This window comes from Penicillium malachiteum, assembly GCF_028827825.1.
Source record: "Penicillium malachiteum strain IBT 17515 chromosome Unknown utg000004l:1.0-4883003.0:1.0-4884900.0, whole genome shotgun sequence".
NCBI lineage: Eukaryota > Fungi > Ascomycota > Eurotiomycetes > Eurotiales > Aspergillaceae > Penicillium > Penicillium malachiteum.
The window spans coordinates 1434946-1461338 of NW_026643097.1; the positions used below are offsets into that span (position 1 = coordinate 1434946).

Sequence of the window (26393 nt, forward strand, 5' to 3'; positions counted from 1 at the left end):
AATCAAAATGGCCAAGATCGCACTCGTCGTTGAGCCTCGCGGTATGTCAATTAAATTTTCTCGCCGATGAAACTCCCAACAATTCAAAGCCAGCGAAACTAATCTCACTTAGGCAAACCCATCCGCGGGCTCCCCAAGGAACTCAAGATTGACCTTGATGCCACTGGCGAACAGCTGCACAACGCCATTGCTGAGGCCTCTGGTGCCAACGTGCACCGTCTTCGTATCACCAAGGGAAGCGACCGTACCGTTGTTCCCAATGCAAAGGACACCACCGTCGACGAGACCGGCCTGCGCAACTCGAGTGTCATCCACGTCAAGGACCTGGGTATGTACAGAAACCCGGCAACCCAACCTCCAATCTGAGAGTAAGAGAACTAACCTTCCATATCTAAAGGCCCTCAAATCGCATGGCGCACCGTCTTCATCATCGAATACCTGGGTCCCCTCCTAATCCCAGCTCTTTTCCTCTTCCCCCTCCGTCCTTTCCTGTACTTCAACTTTGACCAACCTCTCCCGGAACCCTCGGACATCCAGCTCCTCGTCTGTGGCCTCCTGTCACTCCACTTCCTCAAGCGTGAGTACGAGACCATCTGCGTCCACCGTTTCAGCAACGCAACCATGCCCGCCCGCAACATCTTCAAGAACAGCGCCCATTACTGGGCTCTCGCTGGTTTCAACATCGCCTACTGGGTTTTCCGCCCCGACTCTGCCGCTGCCTCCTCAAGCCCCAATGCTATCCTTACCTACGCTGGTCTGGCGCTCTTCGTTTTCAGTGAATTGGCCAACCTGAACGCTCACTATGTGCTCCGCGATCTGCGTCGTCCTGGTACCACTGAGCGAGGTATTCCCAAAGGCTTTGGATTCAACCTTGTTACTTGCCCCAACTACATGTTTGAGATCTTGGCTTGGTTGGGTATCTTCATGGTTAGCCAGTTGAACCTGAGTGTGTTGATCTTCACTCTTGTTGGTGGTGTGCAGATGTGGAGCTGGGCGTGGAAGAAGGAGAAGCGCTACCGTCGGGACTTTGGAGAGAAGTACAAGAAGAAGAAGACTGTTCTTCTGGCTTACATCTGCTAAATGCTGATCTTGCTAATGGGACCTGGCTGTATTCTGCAAGACCAGTACTCGACACTCTTATTGTGAACAAGATCCATGATGGAACCGGATTTGACATCAGTCGTTTCTAGGATTAGGTTATAAAATTATCTCGTGGAGAATATTCCTTCCAAGGTTGAGAGGCCTTATTACAGGCTAATTATTATCCCTTATTTAGTGAGATAGCTTATGAGGCATGTATTCTATTAGGTGGACATAGAAAGACAAATAATGACCATTTTTTCCATTTCTTATGGCCTATGCAAATCAAGACCAAGCTTGAGTAAAAGAAATACATAAGAAGTTCGCTATATGAGAACCATCTATTGCGCCAAACACCAACAAGATCAGAGAGAAGAAAGCATAATACATAGCAAGGATAACGGTAGCTGATTCTTCCAAATCATAGATAGTGCTCCAGATATCAAGATCGTATACTCTTGAGCTTCTTTTGCCATATCATGTAGTAAGGTTCCAGCTCCGCACACTCCTTGCCCTCCATATCATCACATCCAGGAAATCGAATCAAAAAGTCTCCATCCTGATACGTTCCATCGGGGCCGGCACCACGCGAGTCCTTACTGTACGCATTCAGCGCACGCTGGGGAACAAGAGCAGTCCTAGCCAAAACAGTCGGATGCCATTGAATGATATGATCCTACAGCAGATAAAATTAGCATCGCGCACAAGAACCACAAACATAAAGGATGAAGCCATCTTACCAATCCATGAATCTCGGCTTTCTGGAAATTGTAGTTCCGGAACAACGGCTCAAACCACAAGTCCAGAAGATATCGCGCAAAGTCTCCATTCTTCAGGACAAAGCTACCCGGAGTAAGATCCTCGCTATCCTGTGTTGTGATGAAATCCACATCCTTCTCTCGGAGATGCGCGAATGTCCTGATAATGCTATCCGGTGGCACGACCGGAACATCTTTCAGCATTATCGATTCGAGTTGGTTTCTCTCCAGGATATGCGATTTGAGTGGTTTACTCGGGTTCATGAAGAGGGCGTGCGGGCTTAGGTGGAAGAAGTATGCGGCGTGAGTATGTGTAGCCATTGCGTGGCGGACAGCTGGAATAGTTGCCCAGCTCTTTGGGGCGTCGCCGACTGCTTCGTCATATTCGGAGTAAGTAGCGAAGAAGTTTGTGTAGTCTGTTCAGGTCGAAGTGGTGCCGTTAGCAGGAGTACAAGTATTGTTATTATGTGGAGCTCGGCGCGATCATGGGAAGTAGACTCAAATAAGAACCAGCCTTGAAGCTCAAGAACACAGTGGCTTGTACTAGTACTTACCATGACGCTTTGCATAATCCTCGCGATTGGCAATAATCTTATTGATATAGCTCTCACTCCAATGTTCGCGATCGAGTAACGTCACAATCACCACTGGACCTGCCGTACCAGCCGGCGTCACGATAGAGGATGAGCTTGAGGAAGAGAGGTGAGTGAGTAGGTAGAGGATGACTAGAAGAGCGAATGCAAATAACCCGATCGTCTTGAGCTGTTTTCTTCGATAGAGAGGCAATCGAGACGAGCGGGCGCCGGGAAGGGGATGCGGGCTCTTCCGCGGCGGCACTGCGAATTGCATGGCGAGTTTATCCCCCGCGCTGGGATAGATCAAGGATGAGGAGGCAGTTCGGAAGAGCAACCTTGGAAATTTGCAATCAAGGAAAAGGAATCATTGCAGAAGATAGTCACAGGTGGTCTGTGAAAATGATTGTTGAAGCAAAAGTGAGATCCCAGTGGCTAGAAGGTTGGGTGTTCCCATGGCCGAATCCGGTGGCGGGTCTTTTTTCCTGTGTTGCACGCATTCCACGACATTTGCACCACCGATATCACCGGTTCGAGTTAGTTTACAGATTCCAGAGATAAGCGAAACTTGAAGGTCCTTGGGTGGGTTTCAGTTAAATTAGTCGAGTCATTGGTTCATTTCGGGTATGCATAATTCGGAGATTATCAATGAGCTGCCGAGATTATATATTTCTTGAATGATACTGCTACAACATACTGTATATGTGGACAGCCGATAGTGGTTCAAGTTCATTCCATGCATGCACATGTGTGGTCCAACATCAAAATCTTGTCATACCTGTGGACTGACTTTTATTAAGTGTAAAAGAGTCTGGACATATGCCCAGGTGGAGGTATAGAGAGATGCCCACCTAGGCATGGAACAACCTTGGAACCTTAGAAGTCAACTGGTGGATTTAAAGTCAACTGGTCAATAGCCGACCAGTTGACACATTAGCAGCCTCAGGCTTCGACACTGACGGTCTGAGGCATCAAGAGTGGATCCTGGTGTATGAAATCCAGTTGACTTGTACATCAATATGTATGGATGAGAAAGAATCAGATAAATTGAGGCATATCCATATTTAAAGATCACCTATGTATCCTGGATCACTACAATAAATGAATCATAAAAAGTACTCATAGAATAAACGTTGGAAAACTTGAAGCTCTAAGCAACCAACTGTCTCGCATCATCAACGACCACCCTAGCCGCCTTCTTCAGCTCAGTCTTCCACTCCGACTCCCTCCACTTCGACCAAGCACTCAATCCCTCTGGTGGCTGAATACTCAATGTCTCATAGCCCTGCTTGATAATCCTGTGTACCTCCCGGGGACTAAGATTTTTCTTCTTGATAGAAGGTAACGCGACAGGTGTCGGTTCTTCACCATCCCCCTTCAGATTCGGACTAGCGGATACCGATGCAGCTGCAGATGGATCGGCAGAGTCGGAATGGAATAGCAATGTATAGAAATGTGTCGATACGCTGAGAAGGGTATCGATGGCCGCAGCGTGGAGATCTTTCGCTGCATCGGGTAAGGGAGTAGTAGATGTGGAGTTTGGGAGTTTCGGGGTACGGGTGAGGGAATAGACATCTCGGAATTTAGAGATGACGGGACCTGTCTCAACGAGCTTGTAGAAGAGATCGTCGTATGAGGATGGGTCAGGGAGGAAGGTGTCGCCGCCTGAGACGCAAAATGCAAGAACGTCGGCTAGGCAGCTGGTTAAGGTGTTGATTTGGGGGTTGCTGGTCAAATCAGTTGCGTAGGTTGTGAGGAAGCGCATTAGAGATAGAAGAGTCCGCCATAGTTCAGACCAGTGGTATGTTAACCGAATTTTGTTGATTGAGAGATACGTGAGAAGGCGGAGAATGATGGCGATGGCATGGCTAAGAACAATTAGTTTTGATTAATATTTCCAACTTGGTGCTCCTTAATAGAATAGGTTTCCGACGAGACATACCTGTAGATGTTGACATCCAGTCGTCGTCGGAGGTTGTGTGTGATGGTATCGATGATTACGTCGAAGATGACTGTGGCTAATACTCGGTCTCCGCCGATAAGTGGAAGATACGGTTGTCTTTGTCGACAGACTCGAACTTTCCGCTTGCCATCTTCGCTGCATATGTGCTTGCAGAGGGTTGGATCCTCAACAAGAATGCGTAGCGTGAAAAGACTTAGCTCAGCATAGTGTGCTACTCGCACAGAGCGGTAGGCATGCTGCAGGAGGTATGATGACAAGGACAAAAAGCTTGAAAAGGGAGACTCTTCATTCTTTTCTGGAATCATATGGACCATGTGATAGCCAAATAGTTTGTTCGCATTTGCAAAGTCGTAAGTAGCCAGTAGGATGGCAGCCTCCTGGGCAGGCCTATATAATGAATGAGTAACTCGGTTTTCCTGACATCCAAAGTAAAGTAGAGTCTTACAGCGCAGCAAACATGGTTTTCGCTTCCTCAGCGCTTGGTGGATTCGCTTTATCCCGCGCACCAGGCGCGAGGGCCCGAAGTCCAAAGAAGATCAAAGTGCTCGTCAAGGACCAGCCCTCGGGGATATCATCCTGCACAGCAACATAGCCGTTGCGCAAGCCACCACAGGCAAGACCAACGCCCTTGACAATTTGTTGAATGCTCGACTCATTGACAAAATCATCAAGGCGAAGCTGGTATGGATTTTGGAATTCAAACTTGTTGTAGTTCGCCAAAAGTCCCAGTAGCAGGAACGGGTCGAACACTTCCATAGGGGTATCTGAGTTATGAACATACTATTTTCGTTAGCGACTAGATGAGTGACCTGGTAATTATTGTTCTTTACCTTCATCAAAGATGGGAACAAGTCCCGATGGGTGAAATAAGAAACGAGGCTTGTTTTGTATGCCCCACTGGTCATCGCAATGGCGACTCTGATTGCTTTGCGCCGAAGTTGCACTGTATATTTGTCATTATTATTTGCGACAAAAAATATCTCCGTGACATCCCAACCACTTACAGGATTTACCATTGCGGATAATTCCATCCAGAACAGAAACAAACTCCGCAATAACACGGTCAACCTCATCGAGACCTGCAAGAACAGTGATCACATCTGAGCTGGGATTAGTGTACTTTTTGCTCAAGATACTGGTCAGGAAGATCGTCAAGGTCTAACATTTTATCAGTAAAAGACGAATTTCAACCAGAATAGCGGGGCACGCACATCCAATGCATAGGAGTCTGCCGGCGAGACTCCAGCCGCAGCCTCCTTGATTGCCCGCGCAAAGAGATGCTGTGTTTGCGCCTGTTCTACATCAGCCACTTTGTACATCTCAAAAGTTTAGTTTATTAACTCTAACCTGCAAGGCCAATGCATCATCAGGACTCAACTCGTCCAGCAGCACATGAAACTGGCCTGCGTCTGGCGGCAACAAAAAGAACTCCCGCCAGAAGCCCTCGGAGGGCTCTGCATATTCAGGGGACTGTAGTCAGTTGTCAATATGCGGCTCTATCAAATCGGGGAACCAGGGTCTCGGAGGCGTGGGGGTCCATACTTTGAAGAGAGACTCGTAGAGCTGGACGATCTTTGGCTGGAAAGTCTCGGGTCTAGTCTGCTGTGTGAGGGGCGATGCCTCCATATTGACTCAGCACTGAATGATCTGCAGACCGATCATCGAAACATTACATGGAAGGGAAGTTCTTTGGAGTGTTCATCTCAAGTGGCCAAGGCACCAGCCACTTTGTCAGCGGATCCAGCCACATGTCCTTTTAAATGGGGTAATTTCATTCAAGATTGGTTCTAGGTATACGAGGAATGAGTGTATATTTTCTCTTTATTTATGAGGATCAAAAGAGGTATAAGACCTAAGTATAATGTTTTATTGGGCTATTTTGGGAGACATCCTCTGTCTCTATCATAGTATTCCCCCCATACCAATGGAGTACTGCTCTTACCACACTCCGGAAATCGGGGATCAATTCGCTTTACCGCGGGAACTTTCGATGACTCAGCTGCCGATAGCCGCTAAATGTTTATGTCATCAATGTGATGTGAAATTCCATTTTGAAGTAGCTCGAGTCACATCATACATCATATAATGCAGAATAATTATTATTGACTTAAGTCTCAGAAGGTACTCACCACAAAGGTATCCATCTGATCTCACTAGCTTGTTAAATTCTCCCAATTTTAAATTACATTGTATCGTAAACCACGTGCAATTGCATGGAACTTCCATCATGGCGCCACTCTGTGTAGAAACACCTGAATGCTGATTGGCTACGGGTACCATCATGCAACCGGGTCTTACTTAATCCACCGAGAGTCACCGGGGAACTGGAACAAACAACTCTTCTCACATCCTTTTCACTTTGAAACTCACACCAGCTCCTCGAAACAACCAATTTTCTTATGCGTTCATAGCCTTTTTCTTGTCGAGGATCTCATAAAATACTCCCTATTCCTCGACTATGAGTTTCTGCACCATGCATCGCCAAGTGACATCATCCGCCACACTGCTCCGATGGGCAAAGCCCTCGGCAGCTTCGCGCTCCCCCGCCATGCGCTGCTTCTCATCATATGGAAACGCACACCTGTCCTCCAAGCGTGATATGCAAACAGCAACTGCCTACCGACCACACACACTTCCTTCTTCCTTCCCGCCTCCTAGCCGCACTGGTGGCTTGGCCTCCATCTCGGCCGACTTCCCCCTCCCCGGAGGAAGCCCTCAGACTTCACCCTCACAAGTGGGAGCGCCTCAAAACAACCTGCATGGCGTTGATGCTCAAACTTCTGCATCCACTACCGGAACGACTACTACCAGCAAGACGGGAAAGCCTCGCCGACCATTGCGAGCAAGAAAGGCAGCAATGAAATTATCTGCATTAGCCACTGAGCAACTGCGCAAACTTATGGATCAACCAGAGCCCAAGTTTATCCGAGTTGGAGTGAAGAACCGCGGCTGCTCAGGTCTTGCATACCATCTTGAGTATGTGGACAAGCCCGCCAAGTTCGACGAAGTTGTGGAACAGGATGGCGTGAAGGTTTTGATTGACAGCAAAGCGCTGTTCAGCATTATTGGTAGTGAGATGGATTGGCATGAAGATAAATTGAGCAGACGCTTTATTTTCCGCAACCCTAATATCAGTGAGTTTTCCCCACAAACGTTTGCAACGTGCACAAATGTTGTAAACGTTTTTCATGTTTCGGTCCCACAAATGACGGTCACTAACTAGGTAACAGAGGAGGAATGCGGCTGCGGTGAATCCTTTATGGTTTAAAGCGCTCTTTCAACGACCCTGTCTATCTTTAATTCGGTTCCTCGGCGTCACTCGGAGCATCGGACGGCGTTCTTCTTTTCACAACGATTTTCGGGGCCTGCGGTCGGTCGCTTTGTTCGGCCAAATACATACGTTTGATATCCAGATGATACTTTTTTTACCCACTTGCTATCGTTTTTGCTCCCTGGTAGCGCTTCATCTTGTCGAAAGAAAGGACCAGGTATTGGGGATGATTCCGATCTTTATGGCAAAGCTGTGAACCTTGGAAATTTCGCTAGTTTCTCGGTTCTTGACACCACATTTCTATGGAAAGTTCAATCCCCAATTATTCCCAATGTTACATATTATTACATCCATGTATCCATAGACCAGCGAATCATTCAATATGATACATCCATGACATTATTGTGTACTCCTGTTGTAATCTTATCATATTGTAGCTCTCTGATACTGGAAGCTGTTCCCAAAATGGCCAACTTCCATCCTAGATATGCAACTTGGAAGACATCTGTCTGTCCCATACGACCTCCCTGAAAATAGGATTTCACCCATTTCGAGTTGCAGAAGTTGCAGAAGCTAGTTTAACACCAGGACGAACACATAATAGCGTCACTGAGTATGTCACATGATGCCATAACGGGGCCGCGGCCGGAACAATGACTCCAGACTACAATCTACAACCTTGGAACATCTAGACTCGACAGAATAGTACACTACCTAGTTAATCTCCGGCCTTGGGATTGATAATCTACCACATTACAGAACGTCAGACGAAATGGCATCCGCCTTCCTCTCTCCCTACAGTTCCAGCGACCCGCTTGTCAACGCTCTCCTCATCACTGTCCGCTTCTCCGCTTCAATCCCCGATCTACCCCTCGACGTGCCAACACCAGAAACCACAACAGGCGCAGGACTCAAACAACTAATCCGCGCCGAACTTCCGTCCTCACTATCATCGCATCGTCTGCGCTTAATCTATGCGGGCCGCGGTCTAGAAGATGCCACTGCCTTAACCGCCTCTCTTAAGCTCCCACCTTCTCCAGCCCGATCTCCACAGCCAGTTCTAAACCCTTCATATCAAACTCAAGACCAAAATGGCACCAAAGGGTCCGAGGAAGAGCTTCAATCCAAGGATAAGGGCAAGAAAGCCGTCCGCGACACCAGACCCAGAATCTATATCCACTGCTCTATCGGCGATATCGCTCTCTCAGAAGCAGACCTCACTGCAGAAGCAAACCTAGCTTCAACACTTAAGCAAAAAGAAAATGCCTCCGCAACCTCTCCTACAGATGGATCTTCCAGTCATGCATTCCCTGGCTCAGATCAACTCCAACTTCCTGTTACATCTACCTCTACAACTACGACACCCGCACCTCGTGGCTTCGATCGTCTCCTTAGTGCGGGATTCACACCCGCAGAGGTGACTGCTCTCCGGTCACAGTTCCTGGCTGTGCAATCAGTTTCCCGAACACCGGATACCATGCCCTCTGGTGAAGAGCTACGCGATCTAGAGGATAGGTGGATGGATGAGGGGTCAACGGCTGCGGGGATCGTGGGCGCAGGAGATGGAGCGGGTATAGAGGAGGATGGACTTGGATCTGGGACTCGAACTGCGATGGATGATATGCTCTGGGGCGCTGTTATGGGATTCTTCTGGCCTGTTGGTTGTGCGATGTGGCTGAGGAGGGAGGAAGGTTTTTGGTCTTGGAGGAAGGGACTTGCTGTCATTGTTGGGGTCATTGTCAATGTTGCTTTTGGGGCTATGAGGATTATGAATTAGGGTGGAGTTTTTTTTTTTATCGTTTTCAGGCGTCTTGGATTTTGGTTGCATAGATACCCTGTTATATTGTTGCAAAGTTGTTTCTTTCAAATGTTTCATAATCGTTGAGAAATATCATTCATACATATTGTCTATATTTAAAGCGATGGAACATCCCAAAGGAGGTCTATACCCGAGGATTAAGTAGGCCATCTATTCATCTCATTTGATAGATCCATGCCAAGGTTATCCGAGTCCTCCCTTGCTTCTCGGTGGATCCGATATACTACACATCATAACCTGGGTGCTAGATCAGTCATATTATTAGTTCCAAGGTAAGTTGCTTAGCATTAAGTCAAAGATATGCTCTGGGCCATAATATCTGGCTTCGAGTTACTTGGTATCATGAAGTATATCTTCGTAAATCAATGCTGGATTATAGCCACAAGCTTCTATAGATCAGGCCCTGCTAGCACTGATCAAGCCCGGTGATGCTAACATACATGTTCAAGAAAGTACACAGAACCAACCCTTAGGGAAAACGCCGTAGTCCCGCAACGCTAATGGAACTTGCTGTAAATAACGGCAACAATCAAGAGAACAAGGACCGTGATGATAGCGATGGTGATTATCCGATTCGTAGCCATCCTAAGAAGCAATGAGCACTCAATACCGCACCACTCATACAGAGTTAATAGGGATTTTAATGGGAGGTCAGTACCTACGAGCCATACCCCTCAGCGTCTTAATACTCGTATCGACATATCCCTCACTCTGATGCAGATTATCCCGTGTACTCTGGATAGTCTCCCGCTGCACATAGAGGTCGGCTAGAACATTACGTCCTATATCCTCTGTCTCCAGTGCTGTTCGCTGACTCTGCTGCAGACGGGCAGAGCTGCGCTCCAATCGTTCGGTACCAGATAGGAGCTGCTGGCGCTGCTCGAGGTGCTCGTCCTGTGGCTCATCGGTGTAACGGTCTCCGAAGAGCGCTTTGCGGTCATCTGTGAGGGATTTCAACTTTCGCTTGACCTCATCGACGTCTGTTGAGTAGTTGCGGAAACGGATGTTGATCTTCGAGCGGGCTTCGGAGGGGATATTTTGCTTTTCCATGCGCATTTGATCCAGCTGTATACATTGATTAGCTTTGGTTCACAGAGTAGAATGGAACTGCGATTTCGATGGGGATATGTGGGAGCTATTGCTTGAGGTAATCGGAGAGGAGAGAGTGTCTGATTTTGTGATCTGGCCTCTGGTTTCTTGCAGGATGGACATACCAATTCTGTCGCTTCATCAAGAACCTGCTCTGCGGAGCGAATTGCAGCCTTTCTTTGCTCCCCGCTTACTTCCGCAATTTGGTCGAGCTTCTGGTTTAGATCTGCCTGAACGAGCTTCAGTTCGGACTCGTAGCTGGCGAACATCTCTGAGCCCGCGTCTGTGTCTAAGGGATTCGACATGTTGATAGCAGTAATGGGTGTGTCGTATTGGGTCAAACTGGCCGAGGTAGGTGAAGAATTAATCGTTGCGACGTAGTCTGAGGTGGCTACTTTGTAGTGATGATCGGACCGCAGGCTCCACCTTTATCGGAAGGAAGACGGGGTAATGCTGGCTCTCTGAGGAAAGGGGAATGGTTGAAGGCGAAGATCGTGGCTGTGATGAATGTCTTGAAACTTGTTGCCTTTCAATGTAAGAGATTCTTGAAGAAATCTATGCAGTCTGACTTGAGAAAGTGGCTAGTGAAGTCTTAGAGTTGAGGAGGTGGAGGCTGGGGGATGACGATAAGTCCTACACGTGATTGCCATCGCCGCGGTCATGCAACTATCTGCCGCAGGTACACCGAGTCATATCTGCGCAGACTATAATTTTCAATTTTGATAATACAAGAACTAACCAAAATTTAAAAGATAAATGTGCTTTTATTCTATTCTGTACGTGGAGTTCGCTAGCCCGTTGGTTGCACTCATCTTCCCCATATCCGTTCTAACCACTAGGCTCTAAGGCTCTCGTCAATTCAAGTTGTCATTCAAATGAGATAGACCTGAGATTGTTGGATAGACGTGCAGGTGGCATTTGCCTGTAAGCTGCTACTAGCATATACATACTAGTAGATCTAGCTTGAACCTCGTAGAGTTCTACAAGCCATGGAGATAATACCATGTGGTAAGGTATGGGGGTTTGAGACTTCACTGGGTATGTTTACTTTCTCTTGATAGAATTTGAATCAAACGAATAAGAACGTCACGTAGCATTAGCATAAGAAAAATCGGGCCTGAAGAGCACATTTCGCCTTTTAAACAAGAATAAAAGAAATACCCCATGGTGTACAGTCATACAAATTCCTCCATCTTTTCACTCTACAGCAGGAACTTGCTGCTGTCCTGGTTGACAATTTGTGCACTGCGCTTGGCATCCAGGAACATATCTTCGCACTCTGCAACATCAACAGCCTCGATACCATTTGGATGGCCGTTGACTCGAGCCAGAATGCTTGCCGGAGTCAACAGCTGCAGTGCATATCGCAAGCTGACCTTGCTACCGTGCTCAGCAAGCTTGTCCAGGGCGGGCTCATTAATGGTGATGGCCTCGGTCTTCGCACGAAGTCGGATGATAGTCTTGATCTCGTCGGGGCTGTAAGGGGTTGTGGGGATGATGAGGAGGCGGGCAAGAAGATCGGGGGGGAATGCCGTGAGCGGCACTGATGTCGTTGGTGCCGCGGATGACAGTGTGACCACGGTTAGAAGCAAGAATCACGATGGGTGAAATGCTGGACTCAAGAGCACGGTTCAGATATGTGAAGCACTCGATATCAAGCATGTGGACCTCGTCAATGAACAGAACACCGGGGACAAGCTCGGCCACACCCTGATCAATGTAGCGGTTGACCACCTTATTGATCTCCTGGCGCAATTTGTCTGTAATCTCGGTCTTCTTGGGCTTCATGAGCTGACCCATCATGCTCATCACATCCTGTCCACCTTGTGGCCGGGCGTTGGCCATGTCCAGGTCATGCAAGGTCACATCCTGTACAATCTCCTTCTTCTTGTGGACCTCGCCCTTAGGGACGGGCACGTATTCCTCCGCTTCGAGATCGAATTCAGTCGCATAGGCGTCCGAGCGTCCAACACGCTTGCAAGCACCGGTATTGGCTTCAATGTAGATGACGTCTCCAACAGTGACACGCTCCTTCTGGATAGCTTCGTAAATGCTGGGGTCGAGACGGAGCTTCTTGCTGCCCTTAGCGGACTTAAGACCAATAAGGAGATGGCTGATGGTACGTCCGTAACCACCGAGCGGGTTCTCAGTCTCCTCCGGAGTCAATTCTGTCACCTCTCCCTCGTAAACCTCCTTTGTTTCCCGAACTCGCAAGCCTGGTATTATGTTAGAGCCGTGATCCCAATCGCGTTCGCTGTAGAATAATCGCATCGCATACCAATTGCTCGTCGGAAGTTCTCCATTAAAGCTTCTGTCTTCTTGACCTCTGCAGAGTAGATCTCGCTACCCACGATCGGGCAGAAAGGCACCTTAGTTCCCAACTCCTGTGACACAGCCAGAGCAAGTGCCGTCTTTCCGGTACCGGGACCACCAGCGAGCAGTACAGCTCGTCCAGCCATCTTCTTAGCCTTGATGAGGTCGACTACCACACCGCATGCCTGTTGGAGAGCAAGATACCGTTAGTCTTCATTTGCCTAGTGATACAATCTTGACTCAATGGATATGAAACCAACCTCTCGGGCAGCAGCCTGTCCCACGAATCCATCACCCGAAACCTCTGAGGTACCATCAGCGCGTAGGCCTAGACCCTTGATGTGAGTGTGCGCGGCGGTCCTGTTCTCGCGCGAGTTGCCCTTGACTTCACTAATCTGGACCATGGTGGAGGTAATGAGGCTTCGAGAAGCCTGTGACGAAAGAGGGATGTATGTGGATATGAAAAGAAGAAGGAGGATATTATTTTCAAACAAAACAAAATCAAAAATCTCAACAAAGAGAAGCTTGTTGCGATGAGAGCCGTCTTTCCAGTTGCATGCGCTTCCCGAAATTCGCGAGCAAGGGATCTGCGCCAGTCACGGAGCCGCGACTCCAAGGCGGTCAGAGTCCCAAATTCTTCCCAACTCCAGCTTCCTCTCCAACCCATATTGAATTTCACATAATTAAACCCTTCGTTTGCCTGGAACTTGCCAACCATTTCTTCCAATGGCAGGTCTTCAGTCTAGGGTCAATATGACCAGCCACTTTTCACTGGCCTCAGCCTTCCGCAACCTCTCTCTATCCATCCCGAAGCGTTCTTTCTCTACGACATTGGCACCGCAATCCGACGCTAAACTTCCGGAACATATCCCACCTTATCCTTTCGGTCCCCGACAATGGTACAAGCAAGCCGACACCGGTTTGTACGGCGGTGCCATGATCCGTTTCGGTAACAAAATCTCCAAGGGTCGCAACCACGGCAAGACACGACGAAGCTGGAAGCCCAACGTCCGCCGCAAGAAGATGCACAGTGATGCCCTTGGCGAGGACCTCTTCATCAAGCTCACACGGAAGGCTTTGCGAACAATTCAAAAGGAGGGTGGTCTTGACAACTACCTCCTCAGCGACCGGATAGCCCGTATCCGCGAACTCGGCATGTTTGGATGGGAGCTGCGATGGAAGGTTATGCAGACACCTGTTATGCAAGAACGATTCCGGGAGGAGCGTGCTAAGCTCGGTGCTCCGGAGCCGAAGTCATTCGAGGAGTGGATTAAGGATAAGGAGGAGGAAATCAATGCTAAGGTTCAGGAGCGACTGAACGTTCAGGATGTCACAAAGCCCCGTAACAAGGGCAAGGCTGATCCTCAGCGGTTACAGCAATTGCTTGAGTCGTCCAAGCAGTCTTGATCCTCGAGGGAATCTTTTACATCTGGGTTGATGTCTCATGTTGGAGACTGGCGCTTCTTACATTGTACCATTATCGCGACGAACTGGATGCTACTTGAGCCTCCGCTATTTTTTGTCTTTTTTTGCCAACCGCCTATGTTTTGAATACTATCTGCAGCGACAACGGGATCTTTTCGCATGGGCTTGATCTACCGGGCGTGCATATTATACTTTCTGTGTATCTATACTCCAATATCACCGATTCTCATTGTTCTTGATATTCCTCCCATTTCGTCCAGGATCTTCCTGGGTGTCCTCGAGCTTGCATAGATGTGCCTGTGATAATCATAGCAATCTGGGTTAACATTACCAATATAGCCTGGGAGCATATCATGATTGGTAAAATACTGCCCAGGTGTTCCTTTCCAAGGTTCTCTACATATGCTCAGGTGTAGGACGTGGGTTATATAGTAGCTCAGTGCGGTGATGAGAATCGGAGGCTTACTTCCCGACGATTGAGTAGCTCAAATAGTACATATCTACGCTGATAAAGAGGGACTTCAAGGTAATGGGTTAGGTAGAGGTGTACCTATGGTTGGAAATAATGGCAGGAGCAAGGTAAGAATTGAATAAAAAATACAAACAAGAAGGATAAAGAATAAGAATAACCATAAACTCCGCCGATCCTTTTCTTCAAAGAAAATCATGGCTCCAGGCAGATCTTGCATCATTGCACTCGCACAGGGTTAAGAATAAAAAGTCATAAAGATCGCTCAGCCTAGACCTGATCCTTCACATAGATGGCCGTGAAGGTAGCCGAAAAAGGAGGAAAGAATTAAACATCCTCCTCAGTGAGCTCGTTGGAGTCGACATACTCAGTGCGGAAGTATTTGTCCGAGTTGCGGCTGAGCCAAATGGAGAACTTGGAGATCTCCTCGTGAGAGCGGCCGGTGGATCTGTAGTCCATGGTAGTCTGAGCGAGCAGCTCCGGAAGAAGGCCTGGATATTGTTAGTATGACATACTTCATGTGGAGTTTAGGGCATAGGGAGAGTAGCGTACTGATAAGACGGATCATGTGCTCGGCGCCGTAGATTGCAACGGGGCTGGAGCGGTTGCTGCCACTGTACTTCTTGCGGAGGAGACGATACTGGTGTCGTTCGTAGCGGTAGAGAAGGATCTTGTCCAAAACCTTCTCGAAGTACTCGGCCAAGCCGGCCACGACCTCGTCAAGGACATCATTGTCGATACGGTTGCGCTTGGGGCGCTCTTCCTCGCGCCAGTCATCGAGAATGTCTCGGACGGGCTTGGGGGCAGGAAGCTTGACGATAGTGCCGTTCTTAGTGACACGCTCCCAGTCGTCGACGAGCAGGGACTTCAGGTTGTCCGGCATGACGATGCGGATCGAGGGGCGCGCATGGAAATGATCCTCCTGTTCAGCATCGTCAGGATCGTTAAGAATGTTAAGTTCAAGTTCTAAGTTCATGTCGCTCGTATCCAAGTCATCCGGGTCGGGGAACATTGACAAATACATGCCGCCAAGGGTCACTTTCTTGGTAAAGGTATTGGGATAGTCGGGGTCCATGATTGGCAAGTAGAAGACTTGGTTGGTGCGATCAAGGATGATGTTGTGGGCGGGAAATGAGAAGTGGGTTGGGTGAAGAGAAAGAGATATTGGGGGGAGGAAGGTGAGAATGAAACGGAAATACAGGAAGCGAAGTGACAATAGAGAGAGAGGCAACGCAAGACCAAAACTTGGGGACAAACTGAAAGATCAGACGACTTACCCTTTCAATATCAGTTTCGCGCGCACGCTTGTTGCCTCGGCCAGGAACCGAGTTGCCACGCTCCTCGCTATCACGAACAGAGCTACGGTCCGACGTGGCTCGTTTCTTTGCGGGCTGCTTCGAATTTTTGGCACGAAGAGATGCCTCAGCCTCACGACGAATGTTGGTCGCAAGCTCACGGTTCTCATCGGTCCACTTGCGCAGACGATCCTCGCGAACCCAGTCATCCCAGCTGCAAAAATGTTGTCAGTATAGATATCCTCGGATTTGCAAAGCCATGGAGACCATAAGTCCCTTCCTGTGGTTTTTCTATGGAGCTTGCAGCAAATATGCAAGTGTTCCAGGGAATAGAAGAGGGGGTTTCAAGCCCCAACCCCGCTACAGAAAGAGAAAACAGGCTGGCCATAAACAACCAGATCATCAAACCATGGGGAACTTACGTGTTCTTCCAGCCCTTGTAGTGGACTCGGTACTCATAGGGGCTCTTCTTGTCCTGGGGGTCCTTGTGGCGGACCTCGAGAACCTTGGCCTCATAGAGGATCTCATGGTGGAAGCACAAGACCTTCTCGTCGGAGCTGTAAGTACTGGGCGCCATTTTGATGACAAGGAACAGCAAAGCAGAAGAAAAGAGGTTGAAGAGATGAAAAAGACAAAGAGAAGGGACAGGAGATGAACCTTGATGGGAAAGGGACAAAGGGTGGAGGAGGAAGCAAATGGGAAAGAAACTTGGATACAAGATCAGATTGGGATTCTCGTTGCCTTCTCGACGATTAATCGACGACTAAGCGATTCAAAATCACCTGTGGCAGTGCGAACAAAACGTACAATCCAGTGGCTTATTGAAGCTGCACAGCCGTAAGAACAGGAAAGACAATCGCGATCTTAACGTGGATTTTCACGCAAACCCGGTCCAAATGGATGCTAAATTGCGGGATAGTCAAGATTCGTATGGGCAACGATAGCCCATCCACCAGGGTTGAATCAACTCCAAAGACTCTCTAGAAATGATCAATTCCAGTGTTCAAAGCTAAATGGGACTTTAAAAAGCGAGTTCAAACACTGGGGGGCTTGATTACAGGATGTGTTGAGTGTTGTGAGTAGAGATGGGGGAGACGTGAAAAGGCGGAGCTGGCCCCCTTGAGAAAGATCACAAGAATTGGATCCGCACCGGAACAACTCACCATCAACAACCATCCCCAGTGGAACATTGATAAGACAACTTAGCTAGTTGAAAGCAATTCAGGGTATCATCCTACATGAACTGCATTCTCTGTGCATCACGTCTGGCGGTCTTCTCTACCAGAACTGGTGCTATAGGGTGCTTCAACTATTCAACCGTGTGTCCCACGCGACTTCTGGCGACACTACCAGCTTGTGACGTTGAAAAGGAGAAATTTACGTGTTCCATTGCGATTCAAAGAGATTTCAACGTGTTAACGGCTGTTTTCCCTCAAATTTCCCACAATGGCACCCTCAGAAGAGTCTATTCTGAGCAATTTCTTGCTTACCCCATCACCATTGCCTACTGTGCTTTCTTTGCAAAAATTTACAGAGTTATTTCCTAAGCGTCTGAGAAAACATCCACATATTCGAGCATTGTACCGAGAGTTGCAACATGCACGTGAACATGATTTGGATCAGGTGAATGAGAACATCGACATGGAAATTCAGCAAGGTGAACGTCAAAAAGCAGAGCTCCGAAAGGCCATCCTCATAGCTGGTTTCAAAGCAGCAAATGATGAGGAGCAACGGGAGATGGATCTAGATCTTCATTTGTTTGGGCAAAATACAGCAGATTCTGAAGATTATCATTCAACTGAAAGCCTCCTGGCTGAGATGGAGGCAGCTTGCAGTCATATTGAGCGAGAAATTGCAAGTGTGGATCAAGAGGCTGCAGATCTGATGAAGAAGCTGAATACTACTGTTGGAGATCTGAGTGATCTTCGCTATGGAAAATTCCCAGGCCCAGGTTCAGCTAGCGATGTGGCTGAGGAAGCTATCAAGGGTCTACAACATTTGGAGGATACTTGCTACCAAAAGACTATGCCTGGAGCTTCTTGATATGATTATGAACTTTGCGTTGATTTCAACTGGAAGAGCTTGAATATCCTATGTAGTATGGCAAAGGTAAACCATTTTTTTTCTATCTTATTCAAGGTGCTCGAGCTAATTCGGACAATAGAACATCAATACTTGCGAGTTCATCCATTTAGCCACCTGCCTTGCAGATGCTTGACTCCAAAGGAGCTGAACCCTGTTTACTAGATCATATCAAAGATCTGTATTCTATCATGCAATTCTCTGCCTGAACAATTATCCCTAGACATCTGGGTCTAAAGAAGCGGCCTTCGCGCACAGGTCCAATGTCGGCCATGCAGTGCATAACGTCCGGCTAGGAAACTGCGGAGAAAGCTGTTTTTAGAGAGAAACTCCAGACTCGGCGCCTTGAAGGGACCTAATCTGATTTTACCATCTAGGCATGAGTGATCTCCATGGCAAGACCGAACACAGGCTGTGGACCAAAGTATTGTAATGCAATAAGGAACGTGGTTAATGGCCGTGGCCCTAGCCTCCAATTACATACCATACTCTACCACTTTTCACTTAACTCCAATCTCTTCTGTGCAGCTCTTCAAAATTTTATAATAAGCGTAGAATCGAGTATCTCCTTAATCTTGGGTGTGCATTTATTTGATCCCTTCCGTCTCCGGCATAATTACCCAAATGTGGGGTCAACTTGAACGCGACCCGCGTCGCGTCAACCTCAAGTGCTTGTAATTGTCAATCCCACCAACTTGACCTCAGGACCATCTTAACCCTCAAACTCACAATTTGAAAATAATGCCTTCGATACGCTTACACCCTCACTCCTCCTCACCAACTGCAAATGTGATCCTGTCACCCAACCTTTCCCACCAATTCACCAATTCTCTCCCACAACTACTCCAGACACCCTCTGGTCTCGCTATCCTCGAACTCCAAGGCACAATCAACCTTCCCTCAACCGAGCAAGATGACGAGCACGATGACGGTTATCAATCACCGAAGGGCCCTACTTTCGAAACCCCAGTCGGCAAAATCATGTTCCCGGATTACTCGACTTTGAACCCGGACGATACCAAGTGGATGAAGCGCGTGTATCTATATGTCGGACGATATCAACGCATGACGGGTGAAGTGAAGAAACTTCCTCGTCCAATTGCTGTCCTTCAGAAACGCGTTTCCGTGGAAAATCCTTCGACCGAGGCGGAGGAGTTGGAAGTTGTGGATATTGTGCGGTATAAGATTTTCTTCAAGAATCGACCGGAGCCTGTGAATGATGTTTGATTGGGAACTGTACCTTCTGATTAAAGTGTCTCTCTTCTCAAGTCTCCCAGTTTCATCTACTCTGGTTCCTGGCAAGTGGTCCACCGTGTTGGTTGTTAGCCTGACAACGCGAATCGCTGGAATATTTCCTGGTCTCAACGATGGCATTATTTCTCAGGAATGCCGCTGCTCCATTAGCTCGGCCCGTATCATGGACTTCATCTTCATTACAGGCCAACTTGGGGGCCTGGACTACAGCAGAAAGGAGATGTCTTATGAAACCTCGAGTATATTCACGAAGGGCAATGATAGAGAGGGAACCTGGCACAATACTGTGCCTAACCTTGTGACAATATATTTAATGATGAGACGAATGAATGAACTTAACTACTTCTGGTATATCAATCTATGTTTCTCTATGTTCCCTAGAAAGACATTTATAATCAAATCGGTAAAGACCATATCCATGCACTGGCAAACGACTAGCTCCGCCATCTCCCGAGTCCAAGTCGATTTCTAAAACTCGGGCACTCGTTACTTTAATTGATTATATTATTTATCGACATTACTGAGCATACTTCGATCTCTTTCTCTAGCATCCTTTGCCCCCCGAGGCCATAGCCATGACCGAGCGGAATTGGTCCATTTTCTCACAGGAAGAATTCCGCACTTCCCGATAGGACGAAAACATTGAAGTAAGACAGAGGAATTGCAAAGCATTCTTCTAGGTATGAAATGCAGAGTTAGTATAATTAATAATTGGATTCTATAGATTAGACGTCAAACAAAGGAATCATGCAAAATCCCGCTGGTAGTATGTGTAGTTTACAATGCGCTTGAACTAATGGAACCAAATCTACTTATCCGTCGGAACGTCATCTGATAGAGGCCTCACTTCAATTATTGCGGGGTCTTCTGGAGGGTCATCGTATTATAAAAAACCACCAATGCCCCGTCTTACATCCCTCTTTCTTACTCAATTCTCACGCCGAACTCCTCCCTCTACACGCTTTTCCTCTACACTCGCAAAAATGGCTCCCATTGAACGCATCACCCTCTTCAAGATCCCCAATGACGCGGACGCGGATCGCTTGTTGGAGCAGTACAAGATTCTTGTGAAGACAGCTACAAAGGTACTTTCTTCCGTTTTATCTCAATTGTCCCTTACTCCTGGACTACAAGGCTTCAAATTTTTGTTATCCCATTTCCGATCCTGAGGCTTCGGCGAACCCGAGTCTGGACCGGTTGAATTCATTACCGAGTTATCCAGTGGATTCATGACTCCATACCTTTCTTTCCTGGACTATCTGAGAAATTCGACGGAATCAACTGAGCTACAGAACGTCTTGGATAGAATACACTCGGAAATACCACCATGAAACTTCAGTGACAGCTAATACTCGACAGGACGGAAAACCCTACATCGTTGCCGCCGCAGTGGGCAAGTCCATCCACGATCCCCGAAACCGCGGCTTTAACATCTCCGTTAAGACAACCTTCGCCTCGATGGAGGATATGAAGTACTATGACTCGGAGTGTGAGGCTCATAAGGCGCTGAAGGCTATGGTTGCGCCGATTAGGGAGGATGTTATGACAACATTCTTTGAGAATGTTCTCTAAATTCAATCTAGAGATTAAGCTGGGATATACTATATTGCAAAGTACCATGAAAATAAATGCATACAAATAAGAGCGTCAAGTCCTTCAGGATAACAAAATGTGATTGAGATATGATTCGTTCAGGATGTACAATGCATACGTCTAGCATGCGTTACCAATATCAAAAGATGCAGTCCAGAGAGCATGTGAGAGAAGAGCAGGAGGGGAAGAAATGGTCTAGTAAAACATGAAAACCAATTGGTGAAACTTGGAGAAGACAAGTGATACAACTAAACACCAATGCCATCTACAAAAATATGCAGGATGGGAACAACGACTGAAAACACTGGAGTCGTAGAGGGTAGAAAGAATCATGGCTAGCTCACGATGGACAACAGAACGATGGAGTGTAGGTAATAATTTAGCACATCGGTGTGGTTTCGCGGGGATGGTAGTAATCGCAGATTGACTATTCATCAACACTTGGGAAATATACAGGTATTCGGAATCGGATAAGAGGTACAGGGTAGGGGTCAAGGAGTAGTAGATCAGTCAAGAGCACGGCGAAGGTCGCTCCATTTCTGTTTGAGAGTCTCGTGGTTCTCAGACAACTATGAAATCGTTAGTATCATCTTTTGAGATTCGAGGTAGGAGTGAGTATTTGTTGACATACCTCGGCCCACTTCATCTTTGTTGCTACAAGCTCCTTCTCCATCTCGGCCATGGAGTCCTCCATCGCTCGGTTCTCATTTTGTACCTCAATGTTCCGTTTCATGATACGCTCCATCTCCATCTGCAGCTTCTCTTCTACCTCGATTGGTTGCTTCTCAATCACATTCTTCAGCTCCGTAACTTGAAGCTTGAGTGCATCGTTCAGATCGCGGAGTTCTTCATTCTCAACCTTGACGTGAACCAATTCCGATGCGAGCTGCACATGTTCCTTATCAGAGGCCTCGGCACGTTCCTCCAGGAGACGAACTCGAGAAGCTTGTATAGTCACTGTGTGTCGCAAATTCTCCAGCTCCACCTCACGCTCTGTCTCAGTGCGAGTCCTTTCTTCCCACTCAGCAGTGTAAGACTTGATCATATCCTGGGTAAGGGGAACGTCACAAGCATCTTGAACCAGAAGATCAGCTCGGTAGACTTCCTTATCGGCTGCGCCAGAGCTTCCAAAGAATCCAGACTCTAAGAGAGATGTCGCTGACGGCTGCTTGTCGATGTATGCGTCAAACAACCGCTCCTTCAGGAAGGTGGTGAGCGGGCTCATGTCTTTCATGGCCAGGAGCGCTTCGGCGTTGCGCCTCATAATCGCGATGGAGAACTTCAGGATGGTGCTTTCGAGACCCTCCTCGAAGATCAGATCATAAATACGAAGAACCAGTTGCAGCGGGAATCGGTAAGCAAACAACGTCAAGAACCACTGGGTGGCATATAGTTGCGGGGGAACGCCGCGGCGTCGAAGGTGACAGTAAAGAGCGGGTTCCAGGTCTTCCAACAATCGCTCAAATTGGAAGAGACTACGGTGAAGACCGGGCATGTCCTGAATGAACATCTCTCGGAGTCCGTATTTATTCATCAGCTTCACAAGAAGCTCGAAGGCCTCCACTTCATCCATGTTGAACAACAGTGGCATGATGATAAAATTCATGCCCTGCGCGTAGCCAACAGCCTCATCGTACAGTGCGTAGGCTTTACATAGCCCAAACAGACTCTCTTGGCTACCCTGGGAGACAAAATATTTCGAATAACTGGTGCGAGAACCAAGATCCCGGCGAATGACCTTCTCCAGCTTCTGCAAAGCAGTCGTGTCAAGGTTGGCCTTCTTCAGGCGAGCACTTGCATGAGCTGCCTGTTCCCGGGCCAGTTTCTCGGGATCTACCTCTTGCGAAGGACTAGGGATCATACTAGAGGACTGTGTGGCAGACCCAGAGTGGTCAGATCTGATTGAGGAGCGCGAGGACGAGGTAGATTCTTCGATGATCCCATTTATCTGACCATGTGAAGGTCGACGATCCTTATCGGATCCACGAGCAATCAGATCCCGGTAAATGTACTCCAATTCACTCGCATGGCAATCCGCGAGAATCTGCCAGATGACACCTCGAATGGTTTGTGGAATACCCCTTTTGATAGCCGCATTCAACTCCTCCGATTTTGCCAACGCCGATGGTCCATTGTTCACTAGTTGCTGCCAGAGTTCCCAGTCGACAGGTGTTGACGCATCGGACGGCGATCGGGCAAGTCCAGAGACGGTTCCAGGAGCGAGATTTGGGTTAATCGTTAATGGAGTTGTAGCTCCCGGAGATAAAGCCGGAGGAGTCGTGACAGGGGCAGTCAAGACTGGCGACTCGTTTTCTTCGTGTATAATTGGAGGGCTAGCTCCAGAGTGGGCGATGCTAGGTGGTCCCGATGTCACAGCCTCGTCGTGCTCGGCCCAAGTCGTATCCTCCCGCATACGAAGCAACTTGAATTGATCCTTCAAGCTGTTACGTCGTGGCTTCCTTGAGTTGACACTTGACGCATCTCCATCTGCACCTAGCTCGAGGTTACTAGCGATAGTCGATACCGAGGTGGAAGTGTTTCGTCTGGTTCCAGCTTGGGGTGGGGATTTGATATCTTTGGCCCCAGTCGAGCTTCGAGAGAACCATGCAAAGGGTCCACTGGGTTTGCGAGTAACTGGGGGAGGAGCGGGAGGAGGAGGGGGGGTTTTTATTAACCGGAGGAGGTCCCCAAGGCAAGGAGGGGAGAGCACCAGACAGACCCATCAAGCCGCTTGGTGGCGAAGCCACCTCGTCCTTGGGGGGGTACAGGTGGTGATTCCGAGTTGATTTGTGGGCTGTTCACGTCTATTGGTTGATCTTCTTTGCTGTTGGTGAGAACAACCTCGTCCAGGGAGGAGGCAGACGACAAGCGGTGGGATGTGAGCAAGGGGGACTTTGGAGGAATACTCTGGACTGGTGTTTCTCCGCCAGCCCGATCCAAGTCTACATCCTCAGACACCTCGACCTCTTGGTCTGTTTCTGTCTCTTTTTGCATGTCCACTGTTTCCAACCCCAACCCCAACCCATCGCCAGACACCTGTTGCTTCTCCTCCTCCTCCTCCTCCTCTACTCTCTCTTCACAGAGACTCTCCTCCTGCTTCCCCTTTCCTTTCTTATTCTTCTTTTTGTTCTTTTTCTTTGGGGTTGTTGGTTCATTCTCGTCATTGTTCTCATCTTCCTTCTGTTCGACCTGCGATTCAGATGGAAAATGCGGTTTCTCAGTGCCGTCTGGTGACGCGCCCGTCCCCACGGGCGGACTATCGGTCAATGACCGTGAGGATGAAGATTGAGGAATGGTTACATGGAGGTTCTCGATAGATTCGGGGGCATCGTCAAACGACTCCTGAACAAGATCAGCATTATCACCACAACAGAGAATCTGAAACGAGGGGACACCACACAACTTACCCCTTCATAGTCACGACTGCTTCTAGCGGACGACATCTCGAGGGGGATTTCAGAAAAATATCATACAATCAGAGAATTTAAATCAGACCCAAGAAGCAGAAAGCCTCAAAGGTCATAAAAGGGGAAGATGAAGAGAATGAGGAAGGAATTCGGTGTCAGTTTAGTGATGGTTAAATCGAGGAGTCAGGGCACGGGATTTGATTGGGTAAGAGTATGCAATCTACAGTATGGGGCAGTCGATCCGAACGTTGGAATGTAAAGGAAAAGTGCAGTATATGCAGAGATATGCAAGATGAAGAATGTAGAATTCTTGATAGTATTTTTTTTAATTTGGTTCAATTGAAAATATGGGGTTATAGCTCATCTCAGAATTTCTTTGTGCTATCTATAGACCCCCCCCTAGTGCTTGAACCTTGGGAAGCTTATGGAACCTATGGTCTCGGTCCCGCCCTATATACGATAGCTCTTTCTGCACAGTACAATAGCTTCGTCGTACAGATGCAACAGCAGATCATACCAAAACGAGACATATTGTCAAAAAAGAGAAACTTCCAGAGTTAAACGAAAAAAACAAAATTCAGTCTGTCTTGTAGATTAATGTTCTTTTTACAAGGTCTGTTCAAAATCTAGCCATCTTTGTTCTCGTAAAGGATCCAATTGCTTCAATTCCGAGAGCCAGCTCAAGATTTGATCACGGTCCTCCGAAGATAAATGACCTGTCACTTTGGATACCAAGACCGTGCACTCGATAAGAGCCTGGTAGATGTATTTGCAATCTTCAGCTCCATCCAAAATTTCCTGAACATTGTCAATCTCTTGGCGGAGATATTGAAGTCGTTCTGACGTGCTCAAATTCGGAGCCATTGTCCGATCAGCGGTAATTGGGTCAAATACACAGAGCAGATTCTGATGGTAGAACCAGACTGACTGGTCATAAGGATCAATCAAAGCTTGATGAATGAGGGACAACTCTGTACATTAATAAACACAGTCAGATAAAATTCGGAACAGGCAGGAGGACACATTTGTGACACTCACCATCGTCTAGCATCTTACGCCGCTCGTTATCAGTGGCGGATTGTTCATCCAAAAGCCGCTGAATCAGCTTAGTTCGGTAGTGCCAGGCGGAAAAATTCGAGAGGTTGGCACCAATCATTTTCTTTGCATATTCGAATTCTTTTTGGGTCATGCCTGTGGCCTCATCTAAGCTGCCGAGCTGCTTCAACGTCTCCACAACCACACGACGGTATCCCCAGCCGTGGAAATTGCGACTGTCCAGTGTTAACATTTTACCAACGAGGGCAAATTCCTCTTGCCAGATCTGGCGAGCTTCTGGTAATGGCAGCAGTCGACGCGCTTCATCCAGCAGCCACATTCGATAGTTCCAAATCCAGTAACATTTGGGGAAGCTCCGCAGAAGAGGGATGAGGAACATCAAGTCATTTTTGATTAATGAAAGTACAGGCTGGATTATATCCTCGTTGGCAGTATCTGAAGCTTCCGAAAAATGATGTCTCATAACCCGACGACGGTAGTTCCAGATCGTATAGTATTCTGGATTCCGATTCAACAGTCCGGAGATCTTCTCCAGTGTGTCGCTAGAGTAATCATGTTCGGCCACCTGGTCTTAATGAGAATGAATGCATTTCATGAAATGGATTTTACCCATAGATTTTAAGGGGCTGACCTTGTCCGAGACTAGACGTTCTAGCGATCTATAGTCATCTATCTTCTGCAGCTCTTGCTGCCGTTCTTCGGGTGTTTTCTCCGAGGGCTTAAATCGCCGAACACCGTGCTGCCAAACATGTCAGCCGACAGTCAAGTACCATTTCACCATTTCCACTTACACTGGCCATTGTGATGGAAGTAATTTTTCGATCAACTTTTTGCTGGAGGAAGAAACAGGGAAGAGCGAACGAGGCCGCCCGGTATCTGCGGGGATCACGTGGGGTCCTCTTGCCTGAAGATGAAGCAACTTGAACTTCACCCTTATTTCATCCATA

At 47.8% G+C, this 26393-nt stretch overlaps 14 protein-coding genes across 14 annotated transcripts; 7 read left to right on the top strand and 7 right to left on the bottom strand.

The window, feature by feature from the left end:
* Nucleotides 1-7: 7 nt before the first annotated feature.
* On the top strand, nt 8-1080 carry N7483_008687 (trans-2-enoyl-CoA reductase (NADPH) TSC13; the record flags this gene model as incomplete). The annotated part of the gene is made up of 3 exons (XM_057092114.1): nt 8-41; nt 113-328; nt 398-1080. The coding sequence occupies 3 exons, from the start codon at nt 8-10 to the stop codon at nt 1078-1080; spliced, it is 933 nt and encodes a 310-aa protein (XP_056943288.1).
* A 442-nt stretch (nt 1081-1522) lies between these two features.
* N7483_008688 (putative alpha-1,6-mannosyltransferase subunit) lies at nt 1523-2687 on the bottom strand (the record flags this gene model as incomplete). The annotated part of the gene is made up of 3 exons (XM_057092115.1): nt 1523-1756; nt 1821-2254; nt 2393-2687. The coding sequence occupies 3 exons, from the start codon at nt 2685-2687 to the stop codon at nt 1523-1525; spliced, it is 963 nt and encodes a 320-aa protein (XP_056943289.1).
* Nucleotides 2688-3560: 873 nt separating this feature from the next.
* N7483_008689 (ARMH3 family protein) lies at nt 3561-5999 on the bottom strand (the record flags this gene model as incomplete). Its single annotated transcript, XM_057092116.1, has 8 exons — nt 3561-4278; nt 4353-4760; nt 4819-5153; nt 5204-5316; nt 5378-5531; nt 5585-5665; nt 5721-5843; nt 5916-5999. 8 exons carry the CDS (start codon nt 5997-5999, stop codon nt 3561-3563), a joined length of 2016 nt encoding a protein of 671 aa, XP_056943290.1.
* An 847-nt stretch (nt 6000-6846) lies between these two features.
* On the top strand, nt 6847-7641 carry isa1 (Fe-binding Fe/S cluster assembly protein ISA1; the record flags this gene model as incomplete). The annotated part of the gene is made up of 2 exons (XM_057092117.1): nt 6847-7507; nt 7604-7641. 2 exons carry the CDS (start codon nt 6847-6849, stop codon nt 7639-7641), a joined length of 699 nt encoding a protein of 232 aa, XP_056943291.1.
* A 775-nt stretch (nt 7642-8416) lies between these two features.
* On the top strand, nt 8417-9421 carry N7483_008691 (DSC3 family protein; the record flags this gene model as incomplete). The annotated part of the gene is made up of 1 exon (XM_057092118.1): nt 8417-9421. One exon carries the CDS (start codon nt 8417-8419, stop codon nt 9419-9421), a length of 1005 nt encoding a protein of 334 aa, XP_056943292.1.
* A 539-nt stretch (nt 9422-9960) lies between these two features.
* On the bottom strand, nt 9961-10857 carry N7483_008692 (v-SNARE protein VTI1; the record flags this gene model as incomplete). The annotated part of the gene is made up of 3 exons (XM_057092119.1): nt 9961-10048; nt 10122-10528; nt 10678-10857. The coding sequence occupies 3 exons, from the start codon at nt 10855-10857 to the stop codon at nt 9961-9963; spliced, it is 675 nt and encodes a 224-aa protein (XP_056943293.1).
* Nucleotides 10858-11754: 897 nt separating this feature from the next.
* rvb1 (RuvB family ATP-dependent DNA helicase pontin) lies at nt 11755-13269 on the bottom strand (the record flags this gene model as incomplete). The annotated part of the gene is made up of 4 exons (XM_057092120.1): nt 11755-12095; nt 12130-12768; nt 12831-13050; nt 13126-13269. The coding sequence occupies 4 exons, from the start codon at nt 13267-13269 to the stop codon at nt 11755-11757; spliced, it is 1344 nt and encodes a 447-aa protein (XP_056943294.1).
* Nucleotides 13270-13591: 322 nt separating this feature from the next.
* Nucleotides 13592-14272, top strand: N7483_008694 (mitochondrial 54S ribosomal protein bL28m; the record flags this gene model as incomplete). The annotated part of the gene is made up of 1 exon (XM_057092121.1): nt 13592-14272. The coding sequence occupies one exon, from the start codon at nt 13592-13594 to the stop codon at nt 14270-14272; it is 681 nt and encodes a 226-aa protein (XP_056943295.1).
* Nucleotides 14273-15086: 814 nt separating this feature from the next.
* Nucleotides 15087-16631, bottom strand: N7483_008695 (Chromatin modification-related protein eaf3; the record flags this gene model as incomplete). The annotated part of the gene is made up of 4 exons (XM_057092122.1): nt 15087-15250; nt 15312-15801; nt 16037-16268; nt 16477-16631. 4 exons carry the CDS (start codon nt 16629-16631, stop codon nt 15087-15089), a joined length of 1041 nt encoding a protein of 346 aa, XP_056943296.1.
* An 869-nt stretch (nt 16632-17500) lies between these two features.
* On the top strand, nt 17501-18097 carry N7483_008696 (Cnl2/NKP2 family protein; the record flags this gene model as incomplete). The annotated part of the gene is made up of 1 exon (XM_057092123.1): nt 17501-18097. The coding sequence occupies one exon, from the start codon at nt 17501-17503 to the stop codon at nt 18095-18097; it is 597 nt and encodes a 198-aa protein (XP_056943297.1).
* Nucleotides 18098-18877: 780 nt separating this feature from the next.
* Nucleotides 18878-19363, top strand: N7483_008697 (Ctf8 family protein; the record flags this gene model as incomplete). Its single annotated transcript, XM_057092124.1, has 1 exon — nt 18878-19363. The coding sequence occupies one exon, from the start codon at nt 18878-18880 to the stop codon at nt 19361-19363; it is 486 nt and encodes a 161-aa protein (XP_056943298.1).
* A 1010-nt stretch (nt 19364-20373) lies between these two features.
* Nucleotides 20374-20962, top strand: N7483_008698 (Dabb family protein; the record flags this gene model as incomplete). The annotated part of the gene is made up of 2 exons (XM_057092125.1): nt 20374-20475; nt 20750-20962. 2 exons carry the CDS (start codon nt 20374-20376, stop codon nt 20960-20962), a joined length of 315 nt encoding a protein of 104 aa, XP_056943299.1.
* Nucleotides 20963-21489: 527 nt separating this feature from the next.
* On the bottom strand, nt 21490-24426 carry N7483_008699 (putative GTPase activating protein (Gyp5); the record flags this gene model as incomplete). The annotated part of the gene is made up of 4 exons (XM_057092126.1): nt 21490-21552; nt 21615-23601; nt 23703-24325; nt 24391-24426. The coding sequence occupies 4 exons, from the start codon at nt 24424-24426 to the stop codon at nt 21490-21492; spliced, it is 2709 nt and encodes a 902-aa protein (XP_056943300.1).
* Nucleotides 24427-24996: 570 nt separating this feature from the next.
* On the bottom strand, nt 24997-26246 carry N7483_008700 (Rab geranylgeranyltransferase BET4; the record flags this gene model as incomplete). The annotated part of the gene is made up of 4 exons (XM_057092127.1): nt 24997-25361; nt 25429-26011; nt 26078-26185; nt 26238-26246. The coding sequence occupies 4 exons, from the start codon at nt 26244-26246 to the stop codon at nt 24997-24999; spliced, it is 1065 nt and encodes a 354-aa protein (XP_056943301.1).
* Nucleotides 26247-26393: the final 147 nt, after the last annotated feature.